The 16,678-nt window shown below is 40.7% G+C and overlaps 1 protein-coding gene across 2 annotated transcripts in view; it reads left to right on the top strand.

Moving 5' to 3' along the window:
- The window catches only part of RAB3IP (RAB3A interacting protein), a 37,555-nt gene that overhangs the window by 11,877 nt on the left and 9,000 nt on the right, over window positions 1-16,678 (top strand). For both annotated transcript variants that reach the window (XM_046672011.1, XM_046672019.1), the window contains 3 exons: window positions 9,889-9,984; window positions 15,650-15,727; window positions 16,382-16,585. In XM_046672011.1, the coding sequence (XP_046527967.1) occupies window positions 9,889-9,984; window positions 15,650-15,727; window positions 16,382-16,585 (378 nt within the window). The remainder of the gene's footprint in view (window positions 1-9,888; window positions 9,985-15,649; window positions 15,728-16,381; window positions 16,586-16,678) is intronic.

The raw sequence follows: 16,678 nt of genomic DNA, 5'->3' as shown, positions 1-16,678 counted from the left end.
CAGTGACTGTGTTTCGAGGAGTTGTTTTAGTACTGTTACCTTTGCCACTTAGCTGGGTTTGAATATTTTCTCTATCTTACTTTGGAGAATTGACTTTTCTTGGTATTTTGTTCTATTTCCCACTTGGTTGTCTTTAAAAGTTCTGCTATTATTCCCAAATTTGTGGCCGTATCTTATTCTTTTTTTGAGACCGTAATTAAAGTTCAGAGAGAAATTTATAACACTATATATTCATACATTAGAAGAAAGGAAAAGTCTCAAATCAACAATCTAAGCTTCCACTTTAAGAACCTAGAAAAGGAAGAGCAAAGTAAAACCAGAACAAACAGAGGGAAGGAAATGATAAAGATAAGAGCAGAAATCAGTGAAATCGACGACAGAAAAACTAGAGAAGATGAATGAAACAAAGTGCTGGTGCTTTAAAAAAATAATAAAATTGACAAACCTCTAGCAAGAGTGACAAAAAAAGATGGAAGACACGGATTATCAGTATCAGGAATAAAACGGGGTGTTGCTACAGGGCTTGAAGACATCAGAAGTAGAAAGATTAATATGAACAACTCTGCATATGCACATTCACAACTTAGGTGAAATGGACTGATTCATGTTCAGAAAATTGAGAAGAGAGGGCAAACATCCTATAGGTGTAATTCCAGCATCTTATGACATTTTGCAAACAGATATTCTCACCCTCTCCCACCAGACTTGTCTCTCAAGAGCATAACATTGATTTTTATATCCCCAGGGCCTGGCATCATGCAGTACAATGCCCGGCATATCTGTCTCTTTATAAATACTTTAATCAGTGGCTAATGGTTAAACAGTCTTGCAGATGTGTTAAGTCATTTTTGGTTAAATGTATTTTATGAGAAATAAAAATCAATGGCCTTTTTAATTTTTTCCCTTTAAAGGGCAGGGTCTGGTGAGATTTGGTTGTATTTGGCTTCTACCATCTGGCTCAGACTCTGTCTTAATACACAGTAGTGAGTGAAATCACAGTTTATATAGAGGTAAACTATTGAGCATATATATCCACCTTTTAGAGTACATTGTGGTTACTTATTGATCAGTACAGATTGCTAATTTCTTAGCTCAAGTTGGGAATTTCTTTTGAAATCTTTAATTTGCTGTATTTAGAGGTACTGTTGAGGTAATTGAAATGATAATGATGTGCGAACACATACGTATGGTGAATTTTATTATGAAGAGTACAAGATAGCATTAATGCTTACTTAGAGCGCAAGCTTGGAAAGAACTCTTGAATATGAAAATGTTTCCTGAGTTATGGCAACTTGTGAATCAAAATTCTGTCAGCAGCCATTTTCCTTATTCTGGTTATTGTTTTAAGAGAGGCCAGATCATTAAAATTTTAACATCCTTTTACTTTTAATTTTAATCTGTTTTTGTCTTTCTATTTAAAGTGGGTTTCTTGTAGGCAGCATATAGTTAGGTCTTACTTTTTTATTCTTTCTAATAATCTCTGCCTTCTAAATGGTACGTTTAGACCATTTACGTTTAATGTGATATTGATATGGTTTGGTTTAAATCTGCCATTTTACTGTTTTCTCTTTGTCTCTTTTGTTTCTTTTTCCTCCTTTTATGCCTTTTGGATTAATTCCGTATTGTTTTCATTTCATCTTATCTCCTTTGGCTCATTAACTATATATCTTTCTTGTGCTAAGTTAGTGATTGCTTCAGGGTTTATAACATATATGTCTTTAATAATCAGCATCTGCCTTCTAACAACGTGGTACTACTTCACATCTAGTGCAAGAACCTTGCAAAAGTATGCTTCTGTCTTTCCCCTCCCACCTTTGTGCTGTGGTTGTCGTACATTTTACTCTTTCATGTTTTAAACTCCACAGTACATTGTTACTATTTTTGCATTAAACAGTTGATTATCTTTTAAAGGAATTTAAATAATAAGAAAGAATCTTTATGTTTACCCATGTAGCTACCATTTCCAGTGCTCTTGATTCCTTCTTGTGGATCCAGATTGCTATCTCATATCATTTTCTGTCTACTCAAAGGTTATCCTTTAACATTTTTGTTGTGAGTGTTCACTTGTGATAAATTATTTTTAGTTGTATATCTGAAAAGGTCTATTTTTTGCTTCTTTTTTGGGGGGTTTTTTTTTGGTGAGGAAGATTGGCCTTGAGCTAACATCTTTGCCAGTCTTCCTCTATCTTGTATCTGGATGCCAACAGCATGGCTTGATGAGCAGTGTGTAGGTCTATGTCCAGGATCCAAACCCTTGAACCCCAAGCTGCCAAAGTGGAGTGTGCGAACTTAACCACTATGCGTATTTTTAAAAGACATTTTCATTGGCTGAAGATTTTTAGATTGATAGTTTTTTTCTTTTAGTACTTTAAAGATGTTACTCCTGTGTCTTCTAGTTTGTGTTATTTCCCACAAGAGGTCAGCTGTCATCCTTGCCTTGTTGCTCTGTGTGTGGTGTGATATTCTTCTTTATCACTGCCTACAAGCATTTTGAGCACGGTGTGCCTTGGGGTAGTTCTTTTCAGGTTTCCTGTGCGTGGGATTTGATGAGCTTGAATTTGTAGTTTGTTAGTTTTCACAGAATTTGAGAGGTTTTGGCCATTAGTTCTTCAAAAACTTGTACCTCATTCTCTCTCCTCTCCTTTGGACTTCTGTTTCAGGACATTAGACAGCTTCAGGTTGTCCCACAGCTTACTGGTGCTCTAGTCACCTGTTTTTTAATCTTTTTTCTCTCTGTTTTATGGTGGATAGTTTCTATTGCTATGTCTTCAATATCATTACTCTTTTCTTCTGTAATATCTAATCTGTTAATCCTATACAGTCTATTTTTTTATCTCAGACATTATATTTTTCATTTCTGAAAGTTTGATCTGGGTCTTTTTAATATTTTCCTTGCTTTGTCTAACATGTTCAGTCTTTCCTCTGGCTTCTTGAACATATGAAGTACAATTTGATAGCTCTTGTAACCCTTGTCTAATAATACTTTCATCTTTTCAGGTGATGAGCTAGGGAAATTATAGGGCTCACCTTGTTTGTTTCCCATTTCTGGAGGATCACTGTCCTTGTTGTCTGATGTCCAATGTCTTAAAAAATCATTGTTCATATATTTTTTCCAGTTTTTTAATTGTATCAGTCGGAGTGGTAAGTATGATTCGTATTACTCTGTCTTGATTGGGAGTGAAAGTTCTATTTCTTTATATTGTTTGATTGTTTTTTTCTGACCCATCCCAGTAACCCAACACAGAAACCTAGAGCTCGAGTAGTTTTGAGCTTCATGAGGATAAGGATTGCATGTGTTTTTGCTTGTGATTCTGTTGTCAACATGTAATGGGCTCTCAGTACATTTCACTGATTAAATGAACATGTACGTGAGTATGCAGTTACCCTGTTGTAGGAATGACACACATGAGTAATCTCTTAGTTAAGGACATGCTAACTGCTTGTAAGCAACTCCTAATTTTAGTGACATACCTAATAGAGTTCCTTTTTATTCATTTAACGCTCTATAGCGGAGGGTCATAGTTGGAAGGCAGTTCTTTATGAAATAACTCAGGGATCTGTTTCTTTGGTCTTGGGTCTCTGTGATCTTTTAGAGTTTTATTGTTATCTGTATCTAATCAGTGAGATGAAAGGAGAAGAAAGCTTGGAGGAGGCATTCCTGCTTCTAAAAAGCTCTGACTTAGAAGTGATCCTTGTAACTTTGTTCACGTTTCCTTGGTGTGAGCCAGTTTTGTGCTGATGCTTAGCTGTGTGAGGGGCGGGGACTTGTCGCCGTGATCATGGGTTTTGGGGGCAGGGGTGCCCGGGATGGTGGTTCTTCACCTCTTGGCCTTCCATGGGCCATTGCTGAAGAACAGCTTTTGGTGGAATTCTGAGGCATAAGCTGGGTTTTGGTGCATCTTTATTAAAATATAGCTTCCTGGACTCTGCCCCAGATTCTGCTGAAACAAACTTACTGTGTTGAGGTTTGAGAATATGCATTTTCAGTAAACTCTCCTGTTAATTCTTGTATTCACTAATATGTGAGACCTACTGGTATAAGGTGTTACTTTTACCTTTTAATTATTCTTCCTTAAAAGAGAATGAAGTGACTTGGAAAATAAAATCCAGTGGAATAGCTTGCAGCCACTGAAATCACTCAGAAACACATACCTGTACCAAATCCGTATTCAGCATGGCCCCACTGACTGCCCAGGGATGTTACAAACATTTACTGTGTTCTTTAATAAACAAATATTTCTTGAGTAACCAAAGTGCTCACAGCTTTGTACTAGGCCCTGTAGGGGCAAAAATAAATTAGGTTTGACCCTGCCCTTAAGCTTTTCAGTAGTTGGGGAGAGAAGATGTGTACACATGGTAATGGTTCATTGATTCCAAATTGTATGTTTTTTCCCATTTTAATGTCTCTGAAATCAGTATGAGTTTTAGAAGTTCCATTAGCCAGGCAACGATCATGACAGTTCTCATTGCCTACTGTGTGTGATCTTGGTCACAACTTTTCCTGTTGTTGTTAATTCAGTTGAATTATGTGAGTTGGATGCTGTATTTGTTGGTCTTAATTACTGGGTTAAATATCTTCAAAAGGATCTCACTTGATATGACATTGAAACAAAAAGAAAGATACAAAAAGCAGAATGATGTATGATGTCCATCAGTTTAAAACAGTTCTTTCTATAAGTATAAAATGAAAATTCCAAATGAAAAAAAAAAGCATCATCTCATAGTTTCATTGACAGCGTTTTTTCTTTCTTGATGTATAAAATGTTTCTCTTAAAAATCTTAATGAAACACACTTGATCGTTAGGTCCTCAGATTCTGTGTTAAGTATCTCTCGGATTTCCTTTGTCCAGTGCTACTGCTCCAGATCTCTGTCTCTTGCCTAAAATACTGCAGTGATCGACTATTTTCTCTGTCTCCAGTCTTTTTTTAACCTAGCCACACTGTCCAAGTTATTGTTTCCAATTGTAAATCTGATTGTCACTACCTTGTGTAAAACCCTTCAGGGACCTCCCACTGCCTTTGAGATAATTTCCCCTTGCCTTTAAAGTAAATCCTATCTTCTTAGCCAAGGTTTCTCCGCACGGGGCATACGCCTAACTTTCTGGCATTGTGTGCTTGTGGCTTCCACCCCTCCCCATCCTGATTATTTATTCCCTCCTGCTCTACATTAGGCAGATTCCTGCTCTGTTGGTCTGTGCCCAGCATTGCCGTAGTCCTGATCAGATTGCCTGTGTGCCTGTTGGAAGATCCGCTGTCCTCAGGAGGCCATGACTTGTGAGGGTCACAGACTGCATCTCTCCTTTTCTGTGCCTCCAACACTTAGATGAACGCCTGAGGCATTGTTAACACGAAATTAATGTTTGTTGAAGGGATGAATTTTGAATAACTATATTGTAACAAAAGGTTCTGATAATGAAAAGTACAAACTCTAAAAAGTATTCACGTGAAATACAAATTTGACTTCAAATAGGTAAAGTGAGTTGGCCCTCGAAGTGTAAAGAGAAAGCAGTCAGACATTTATGGGGAAACAGTTTGTTCAGAGCATGGATCAGACTGGGGCATGAAACGAGAATGAATCGGACTAATTAAACTCTGGCTTTAGAGTCTGGATCAAGGGAGGTCGCTCGGAAAAGGGAAACAGTGCATGTTGTGGGGAGTCTTCAGGATCAGGTGAGGTTTCTGCCACCTGGGTTGCTGGTTGGAGCTGTTGGAGAATTCTGCCTTCCTCAGAGACTGGTGTTGCTCTGACAGATGGAAGCTTCTCGAGGACGCTGTCTTCCTTGTGTTTGTATCCTGAGGCAGTCTGCAGTGCCTGCTACGTTTAGACCTTTGTTTAGTCTACTTGTGTGTTTTGAATTTGGAGTATTTTAAAGTTTTCATTTGCATCGTAATCTTGAGCATCATAAAGTTTCCTTTGCTGTCTTGAGTGATTTTTGCCCAGTGTTCTGCCTAGCATGATATGGAGATTAAGACTTCTATTTTTTTATTTGTATTTTGTTTTATGCCTTGGCCCATCCTTCTATTTTCAGCCTGTCTGACTCACTCTGTTTTAGGTATGTCTCTTGTATAGAGCACAGAGGTGGGTTTTGTTAGCCAATCTGGGAGTTGTTTTCCTTTAATAGGTGAGTTGCGCCCACTTATGTTTATTGATAAATGTGCTGTATCTGGGCTTGTTTCTGTTGCATGGCTTTCAGGTGTGTGCTGTGAAGATCCACACCTTGTCACTCAGGCTCCGTTTGCTTTTGCCCCGCCTCCCTTCTTTCCTTTTGGTATTTTGGAAGGTCTGGTTTCCATCCTAGTTGTTACCTGTGATCAAGATATTTCTCTCAGCCCTTCTTCAGACACTGCCTTTCTTCTTACTGTAAGCAATGCTAAAACTCTTTCCTTCTCCTCTATCATTTGATGTTAGTTACGAGTATTGTCTTAACGTTAATGTCTGTGGTGTTAAATATGTTTAGGGTTATACTAATTGAGTGTGGTCCTCAGGTGTATCCCTTTGCTCCCAGTTAATATTTAAGAAGTTTGTGATTTTAGTTTCATCTTCTGTTTTTGTTTTTTTGGATGTTATGTTTATGTTCCTAAAGCTTATAACATTTACATAACTGTTTTGTCAGCTTTATCCTCATTTTAAAAAATGGTCTTTATTTTTTAGAGCAGTTTTAAGTTCATGGCAAAATTGAGAGTAAAGTACAGAAAATTCCCATGTATTCTGTCCTCCTGTATGCACAGTCTCCCCTCCTGTCAACATCCCACACCAGAGGGGGACGTTTGTTACAGTCAGTGAACCACACTGACACGTCATTATCCTCCAAGTCCTGAGTTGACATTAGAGTTCACTCTTGGCGGTATGTATTCCTTGGGTTTAGACAAATGTATAAAGACATGTATCTCCCATTATAGAACCACACAGCAGTTTCACTAGCCTAAACACCCTCTGTGCTCCGCGTGTCCATCCCTCCCTCCACCCTAACCCCTGGCATAGTTTTGCCTTTTTGAGAATGTCACATGGATGGACTCATACAGTGTGAAGCCTTTTCAGGTTGCCTGCTTTCACGTAGTCATATACATTTATTTTCCTCCACATCTTTTCAGGACATGAGAGCTCATTTCCTTTTGGCGCTGAGTGTATTCCATTGTCTGGGTGTACCAGAGTTTATTTACCCACTCACTTAGTGAAGAACATTTTGGTTTCTTCCAAATTTTGGCAATTATGACTATATAAACATCTGTGTGTGAGTTTTTGTGTAGATGTAAGCTTTCAACTCCTTTGGGCAAGTACCAAGGAGTGTGATTGCTGATCACGTAGTAAGAGTATGTTTAGTTTTGTAAAAAACTGCCAAACTGTTTTGCAAAGCGGCTGTTCCATTTTGCATTCCACTGGCAGTGAGTGAGAGTTCCTGTTGCTCACCGTCCTCATCAGCGTTTGCTGTTGTCAGTGTTGTGGATTTTGGCCATTCTAACAGGTGTGTGGTGGTATCTCATTGTGGTTTTACTTTGCGTATCCCTGATGACATATGATGTGGAGCATCTTTTCATATGCTTCTTTGCCATCCGTACATCTTTGGTGAGGTGTCTGTTCAGGCCTTTGCCCGTTTTTTAATCAGGTGGTTCATTTTCTTATTGTTGAATTTTAAGAGTTCTTTATACATTTTGGGTAACAGTCCCGTATCAGGTGTGTCTTTTGCAAATATTTTTTCTCATCTGCGGCCTGTCCTCTCATTGTTCTGATATTCCCGTCTTTTGGCTGTAATTCTACAGTTAAATTATAAACTCTAGTCCTTAATCTTAAAGCTTCTCAGGCTTTTCCCTGATTGTCTGAAACTCCTCTCCTCGCTCACTCAGGCATGCTCGTGGTGAGGTGCTCCTAGAGTTTTCCAGTTTGTAACTGTCTCTGGTCTCACACTGTAGGATACTCTCGCTGGATGGAGAACCCTCAGCTCACATTTTTTTCCCTTGAGTATCTTGAAAGCGTGCCTCCGTTTTTGCATAAAATGCTGTTGATGTTTGATACCGGTCTGGTTTTCTTTCCCTTCTGGTGGCTTGGCTTTGTTTAGGTTTTTCGTTACAAGAACTTCACATATTTTTTGTTTGTTTTCTGTGTTTAAATGAATTGGTTTCCCTGGGCTGTTAGGAAGAGGCTCCTGTGAAGGAGTGGGATGGACCAGCATCGCTTTCTCAGGTGTACGCTCCTGGCTTCCCTCCCGTTGTCCTGGTGTGTCTGTGTGGCCACCTCTGTCTCAGAGGTGAGCCTCGCGCAGGAAGGTTTTCTCCTTCAGCCTGGTGTCTCTGTGAGTTTCCCAGGCTCAGCACTAGGCCAGAAGGTACTTACTTTTTCTGACGGTACTTTCTGTGATGTTTCCTCTGGGACCTCACCACGCCTGCCTCCTCTGATAGCTGAACCTTCTCTCCCTGTCTCTCTTGTTCCATCCTGCACTTTTTCCAGATCCCAAGAGCTTTTCCCTGGGGGCTTGTCCTGGAGGGGGCTCTTGCTGGATGCTCTGCGCCTCCTGGGAGTCGGTGCCCCCAGCACTCTGGGCCCCTCAGGACCGCACTCCCTGCAGCTCGGAGCCCGCAGAGACCTTTCCCTTCGTCTCGCTGGTTCTCAGATTCGTTCTCCCGCTTTCCTCCAAGGGTAGAGTCCTCTCTTTTTGGGGTGTTTGCCATGATTTTGGGGTTCTGAGGCTTTGTAGGGTACCTCTGCAGTCCCTTCCCCTTCTGCTGCCCGCTTCCTGTGGAGGTGGCAATGTAGACACGGACCCCGTAGTCTGAGGTGTAGGGGGTTCTTTGACCTGGTCATGTGGAAGACGTAGTCGTTGGTTCTTCTGACATCACGGTTGGCATGTTCACAAACTATGCTGCCACCAGAATTAGAACACAACTAACCCATTATTTTATTAGTGTAATTATGACCAGTACATAGGGAGCTTGGATTTTTTTATCTCTAAGTTTAAAAGATTAAAAGATTAATTTAGTGCAACATATAAAATTACCTATTTTTAACATCTTAGTAAGGACTTTTTTTTTTCTCTTTTAGTGATTGGCACCTGAGCTCACATCTTTTGCCAATCTTTTTTTTTTCTTCTTCTTCTTTTTCTCCCCAAAGCCCCCCAGTACATAGTTGTATATTCCAGTTGTGAGCGCCTCTGGTTGTGCTATGTGGGACGCTGCCTCAGCATGGCCTGATGAGCAGTGCCACGCCCGCGCCCAGGATCTGAACCAGTGAAACCCTGGGCCACTGAAGCGGAGCGCGGAAACTTAACCACTCAGCCATGGGGCCGGCCCCGAAAAGGATTTTTTTAACATCTGTTTGTGGCCTGTTGAGGAGTCATGTATAAATGTAGGATATGGTTTTTGTTGTTAGCATTCTCCTTGATTTTAAATGCAAATATGTATCATTTGCCTCTGGCTGCAGTGTTAAATAGGTGTGGTCCCCTAATGGAAATTTTACACTAATTGAAGTTTGGTACATAAAGTTCTCTAGAAGTAAACAGTTTCAAAGTAAATGTGGAAAAAACCCACTGAACTTTTATTGAAATGAATAAGTGTAATTGAAGAAATTCCTTGCTTGATGGAATAAATATGTTCAGAGAAAGCTAAGGGAAAAAGGAATGAAGTCATTTAATTGTTTATTTTCACATGTAGTCTATAATCATATTTAATCTTGGGATATTTTATGAAACGAACGTGAAAATTTAATATGTGAGTTAGAATTATTTGTAATTTTAGATTTGCCTGATGGTCTTCCACATAGCAAGTGCTAAATAAAGCTTTGCAACGTGAACATTGTTGGAGGGGACAGTATTAACATGTAGTAATTTTACTAGTGAGGATTATATAGTCTGTTGAATCTAACTTCAAACCCAAAATAAAATGGTCGATTTCTCCTAGGAGCTGAAGTTAAAAGATGAAGAGTGCGAGAGGCTTTCTAAGGTGCGGGACCAGCTGGGGCAGGAGTTGGAGGAGCTCACAGCTAGTCTGTTTGAGGTGGGTCCCTTTATGTCTTGGCCAAGAGCAACGTCTTGATTTTTATATATTGATAGAACTGCTTTTTGAGGGAATCTTGGAAAAAATATGTTTAACTTCAGACTTATTTATAAGTCCTGTAAGAAAAAATAAAATCTTTAAGAAATGTAGAGTCTACAACTTAAAATAATGTGAAAGGGAAAAAATACTATGGGCTACCAGGTTGTTTAAATATGCATGTGTGGAAAGAAGGGAGGTAAATTTTAATTCTGATTTTACCAAGTGTTTAGGGGCTGCTTTAGAGTAACTTTATATGACCCCACAGCAAAGATGGCAAACTACAAAAATGGAGTTATCTGATCAGGGATGGTTTGAGGCATGTTCGTAGGTGCATCTCCTTGTTAGAAGTCACACCTCTTTATCTCCCGCCTGCCACCAGGCCCCAGTTTCCACCCGACTCCAGCAGTGTTTCTCAATAGGGCGCCATTGACGTTGCAGGACACTTGGCATCCTGGTGTTTTAGTGAGGGTCCTCCAAGAAGCAGAACCAATAGTGTGTGTGTATACGTATATACACACACAGATACGTGTATACGGAGAGAAAGTTATATAAAGAGTTGGCTCATGTGAATATGGAGGCTGGCAAGTCCCAAATTTTCAGGGTGAGTCAGCCAGCTGGAAGCCCAGAAGAGTCAATGGTGTAGTTCCAGACCACGTCCAAAGGCCTGATGACCAGGAGAGCTGAGGGTACAGTCTGGTCCTGAGGCTGCCAGGCTCTACACCAGGAAGAGCTGGTGTTCACTTCAAGTCTGAAGGCGGGAAAAATTCTCACTTATGGGGATCGACGTTGTGTTCTGTTCAGGCCTTTAACTGATGGGGTGTGGCCCCTCCCATGTTATAGAGGGCAGTCTGCTTGACTCAGTTTACCAATTCAAGTGTTAGTCTCTTTCAGAAACACCCTCACAGAATCACCCAGAATAACGTTTGACCAAATGTCTGGGCACCCGTGGCTCAGTCAAGTTGACACAAAATTAACCATCACACTTGCTTTGCCCAAAATATGCTAGTAATGCTCCGTGACATTCTGACAACGCCTAAGTATCAGGGAGAGGTGGCGCTGCTTTGGTTTGGCGCCTCCCCCAGGGAAGACCGTGACTGTCAGCGTCCCTTATCAGAAGTGTTGATGCGTTACTAGAATGACTAATGTCATTGTGACTTACCAGTGTTTTCTTTTTTCCCCTAAAAATTTGTTCTTAAAACTTGTAATGTAATAAGATTTTAGGGGAAAAATTCCTTCATCTTTTATTATTTATATTTATGCAGCATCTATTTTGGCTTTAGGTATGTGTAGTTGCTTACATTGTGGTAATCCTCATATTCTTTGTACTTTTTCTTTGAATAGCATCTTTTTCTATTACTCCCTAGTCAGTGTAATGGTAGTCAGACTCTCTCAGTGCATATTCCACAAGTTTTATCCTTACCAGTAACATCATAGTGGGTGTCTTCAGACATCTGGGCCCTCTGTGCCCTCTGCTCATATCCCTTCATCCTCTCCTGTTTTGGGGGGGTCATTTTCCTTTAAAACTGATTTTTTTTTTGTTTAGTTAGGTAGTCATCAGAGATGAGAGGAAGATAAATTTAAGGATGGAAGAGTGGGAAGATGAAGATCTGGGAAAGGAGCTATGTGGTACTACATTTCTGTACAGAGAAGGGGTATTCAGGAACATAAGACTTTTTCATCCAATATTGTGGGGCTAGGAGAAGATTTCGTAATGATGTATGTGTGCTAGATGAGAAAGCACACGTTTACGCTCTGTGTGTTGGTTTTGTTTCCTGCCTCCTGCCTGGATCTCAGCCCTGCTTCGCCCCGTCCTCTGTACTTACGTGGATGCTCTGTTAGGTGAGGTGAAAGGAAAACCAACAGCAAGGGGCATTTCCCTCTCTACAGCATTTCTGGTGAAGGACCAGAAATAATGGAAGAGTGGATCTAAGAAACATAGTTTTGGGGTCCCTAAGCTAACAATGGTCAGTAGCCTCGACACTATGTATACTTTCTGGGAGAGAACTTATGTTGATTAAACATGATTTCAGCAATGAAGAAAGTAGTACTTAAACTAATTATTTGTGAATTTTGAAAAAAAGGTCTGAAAGTTTTTCTGTGGTCTTGATTGTGCCTTCATGATGTCAATTACCATTGTCTTATGAAAACATTTTTTTTGCTTGCGTTTTATGTATATGTATGTGTGTATAGGTTTAAGAATTAAAGATTATTCTGAATAAATTTAGTTTGCACAGTTTTGATAAACTTAACATGTAAATTCGATTTAGCGGTTTATTATCTATGATGAATAGTCTTGAATATGATTATACTTTGTATGTAGCACAGTTGTCTTAGAAGTCAAATACAAGAATGCTGAAGTTTTACATATTTTCTTTTCTTCAAGTATCTAAGATTTTGAGATATATAAAATGAAATCAGTTGAAAGAACGCTTTATAAGTAGGCTACATTTAACATGGAAAAAAAAGATGAATAGTCTTAAGATGTGTTTTACATTTTGTCAGCCAGTTTTGGTAAATTTCTGATATGCCCAGTTTTCTCTCCATAATGCTATGAGGCATATAAGTGCAAATTATCATCACTTTATCTGTGAGGAGAACGAGGCATACAGGGCTAAGGAGCAGTGCTGGGGCTCAGACGCAGGGCCCTGACCCTGGCTTAAGCACTGTGAGCATCGTGAACGGCGCTTCGTTTGTCTCAGGCCACAGAGAAGGAGTCATCGTGGAGGCCTCTCTCCCCTTCGTGTGTGTTGAGCTAGACACGGTTCTAAGAGCATGTATGCTTCCTTGCAAATTATACGTGTACACTAACATACCTAATGATGTGTTGCATAAGTTATAGAACAAAAGTTTTAAAAAGTGAGACAATAGTAAAAATGCTTAAAATTTTTTGTAATAGTACAAAAATACTTCGTTCTTACTGAAACATCATGTATGTGTGTATTTATTTACTTAGTGGAGGAATGTGATGGAATGTTACCTTGTTTTTGAAAATCTCATTTTAACAATTGATGATTCAGATGAAGGTCTCATCTAAGTTTCATTTTTTAAATTAGATGTTCATAATGCAGATATATTGATCCAAATGGAAGAAGTATATCTTTCCTTGTATTAAATCATTATACTAAATTCTCAGTTCCATTGGTATTTATGTGAAGATTTTTCCAGAAAATTCTCTGGTGAATTTATGTCTTCTTTAATACCAATAAATTGTATTTCCAAATTAATCAGAAGATGTTAAATTTAAATGTTATCTTAACCAAAGAGAAAAAAATTCCTTCTTCATTTGAATCACTGCTAACCAGATAGGAAAAAATTCTGTTTTCAAAGTTTGTAAGAGTGTGGTCATGAATATTTGTATCAATCAGAGGTCTGCAGACTGCAGCCTGCAGGGCAAAACCAGCGTGTGTCCACTTTTCTATGGCCTTATGAGCTAAGATCGGTTTTTGCATTTTAAATAGTTGGGGGAAAAAAATAAGAATGTTTTGTGACATAGGAAAACTACATGAAATTCAGATTTCAGCGCCCACACTTTGTGTGTGTGTGTCTGCTCTCAGCAGCTGGGCCGCCACGTGCCGGCCACTGCTCTCTGGCCCTTTATGGGAAGTTCACCAACTCCACGTGCAGATGATGCTTCTGCCGTTTCCAGCGTCGGGATGACAGCTTATCTCTTGATGTCTTTTGTCAGTTTGCAAAATCCTGTTCGTGACCTTCTGAGATACTGTGTCTGCCTCATTCCAGCTTTTCTTTCCGCTTAGGGCTCCAATTACGTGTATGTTACACCTTTTCACTGTATCCTTTCCTTCTCCAGGGGAAGAGTCACCCCAAATTCCAGCTAATTTTTCTGGGTTTACTTCTTCTTCTGCTCTTGGACCCCCAATTCTTCACTATTTCGCTTGCTCTCTAATTACCTTCACTTTAAAAAATGTTTTCTAATTGTTCTCCATGAGGTTTGGTCCGAGTTGCATAGTTCACTATTAAAGAAAGCAGAGTCCATTTCCAAACATTTAAACAAATAATCTCTTCACAGCATGAGTTACTTTTGAATTTATAGTTAAGGTGTCACTTATCCTGAAGGATCAGATTAGATATGTCTATTAGTTTGAAAATATCTGCCAAGTCATGGCCTGTTGACAGCCACTCATCATCATAGAAAAATTCAGCAAATCTGAAACATTTTTAAAAGAAAAGTGCTTACCTCTTTAAATTTAGCAGCTCTTAAGGACTTTGATACAAGATAACCAGCATAATTGTGCATGTAGGATTTTCATGGTTAATCTCATCTCATTAGAGAGCGTTGATAGTAAAGCTGCTCTTATATAGACTAACACGGTCTGTAAATTCACGTTCACGGGCACACATAAACTGCGGTGGATCACAGGGCCGAAAAAGCGGATGAACACGTGGGAGCGCCATGTGAACCCGACGTGAAGCGCTCCACTCGCCCACTGCACGGTCGGCAGACCTTTTGTTACATGCCTTTGAACTGGTTTCCTCCCTCCGTCCTTCCCTTTCATCTCAAAAACCATAAGCACGAGTTCTAAATATGTGTTCTTACATCGCAGGGTGTTATCTCGAGCTCTGTGTGTCCTGTGCCAGTCCGTCCTTAATCCTTTATAGGGTTATTCTACACAGCAGAGTAATCTTTTTAAAATGTAAGAGCCTGTCACTCTCTTCCTTAAAAGACCCTAAGGCTTGGTATTATATTTAGAATAAATCCAGAATTCTTTTTTTTTTTTCCCCTGAAGATTGGCACCTGAGCTAGCAACCCTTGCCAATCTTTTGTTTTTTCCTTTTTTTTTCCTCCCCGAGTCCCCCCAGTATGTAGTGGTATATTTTAGTTGTGGGTCCTTCTAGTTGTGGCATGTGGGACGCCGCCTCAAGGTGGCCTGATGAGCGGTGCCATGTCCGCGCCCAGGATCTGAACCGGCGAAACCCTGGGCTGCCAAAGCAGAACGTGAGAACTTAACCACTCAGCCATGGTGCCATCCCCCACCTTTTTTTTTTTTCCAGAATTCTTATTCAAATTTTTTTTGATTATTAGAATGGAAACAATGTCAGCTCGTTAAGAAATACTGTATGGAAAAAAGGGAATTAAATACCTTGAGTTTCATGTTTTTAGTACTAAGAATTAGGGCCTTATTTAAAGGGTGACTTCTGATTTGCCTTCTTAGATTGCTCTGCATGAAAGTGTCACAGTGTCATTTTGTGGACGTTTTGTTGGAAGCTCCAAGCTTCTCGGCTCTCGTTCCTGTAAATGGCGACGTTATTGATGTGATAATGTTTTTACTTGTCCCTTCTGTGTGTCTTTGCTGTGACAAATGGGGTGAATGTATATAGTGAGACCACATGACAGACGCCTGACTGCAGAGGAGCTGGGTGTGACGTGTGGGTCACACGTCCTCCTTCATCACCTTCAGTCTTGGCGCAGCAGGGTCCAACTGGCGGTCAGTGCGGTGCCCCTGGTGCTGGGGCCCAAGGGAGTTTCTGTCTGATGACAGCTGCGGTCGCGGGTTGGTGGGGAACGCTCGTTTTCAGGCTGCATCTTGGTGGTGTAGACGCCTGCTGGAATGGTTTGGAAACACATACTGATGGTTTGTTTCCAGAATCTGTGATTGTCGCTTTTCAGGAGGCTCACAAGATGGTGCGAGAAGCGAACGTCAAGCAGGCGGCCGCGGAGAAGCAGCTGCAGGAGGCGCAGGGGAAGGTGAGCGGTGGGCGGGCGGCCGGGGCTGCTGCTGTGGGACGCGGTCAGCACCGTGCGCTCCAGCTGTGAGCCCGCGGAGACGCAGCTGCTGTGGGACGCGGTCAGCACCGTGCGCACCAGCTGTGAGCCTGCGCTTGCCTCGGGAGGTCTGCGCACCTAAAGACGAGGAAGGCTACTGCGCAGACCTAGCGGGCGGTGAACGCTTGGTCCGTCTGTGTTGGAGCCGGATGAGTCAGGCTCTTGTGGATCACGTGTGTGTCAGGGATTGTATACTCACATTTTAGAGCTGGTAATGTTTCTTATCCTAATTCCCTGGAAAAATTGCCGAAATGTTACTAGATTTTACTGTTCAGGGATGAACTACAACTACTCATAAGCTATTATATTTTGAAGATTTTGAAACTTCACGTAAATTAAATGTTAGACATGATAATTTAAAAAAGTTCATTGACCTTGTGAATAGTAGCTGAATCCAAACCATAGGGAAACATCAAAAAACTCGATTTTACTTTCCTTTTATTACTCCACAGGAAGTACAAATTAAACTTGTATTTCACTTTTGAAAGGAAAGTGCTTTGACCAAGTTGCTAACATTTAGCTGCATCTGTCATAAAACCTGTTTGGTGTGTGCAACAGTGTTGATTTCTTTTCAAGATTGATGTACTTCAAGCCGAAGTAGCTGCGTTGAAGACACTTGTGTTGTCTAGTTCTCCAACATCCCCGACGCAGGAGCCTCTGCCCGGAGGAAAGACAGCGTTTAAGAAGGGGCACGTGAGAAACAAAAGCACCAGCAGTGCCATGAGCTCCGGCCACCAGGACCTCAGCGTGGTGCAGCCCATCGTGAAGGACTGCAGAGAGGTAACGGGCCCGCCCAGCGCTGTCCACGCCCACCCGTCCTTCTGTCCTCCTCGCCCAGGCCCCTCGGGTTTGCCAGCAGCATTGCCAGTACCA

This window comes from Equus quagga, chromosome 1 (genome assembly GCF_021613505.1).
Source record: "Equus quagga isolate Etosha38 chromosome 1, UCLA_HA_Equagga_1.0, whole genome shotgun sequence".
Taxonomy (NCBI): domain Eukaryota; kingdom Metazoa; phylum Chordata; class Mammalia; order Perissodactyla; family Equidae; genus Equus; species Equus quagga.
The sequence above is the reverse complement of the archived record's forward strand: the minus strand, read 5'-3'. Positions and strand labels throughout refer to the sequence as shown.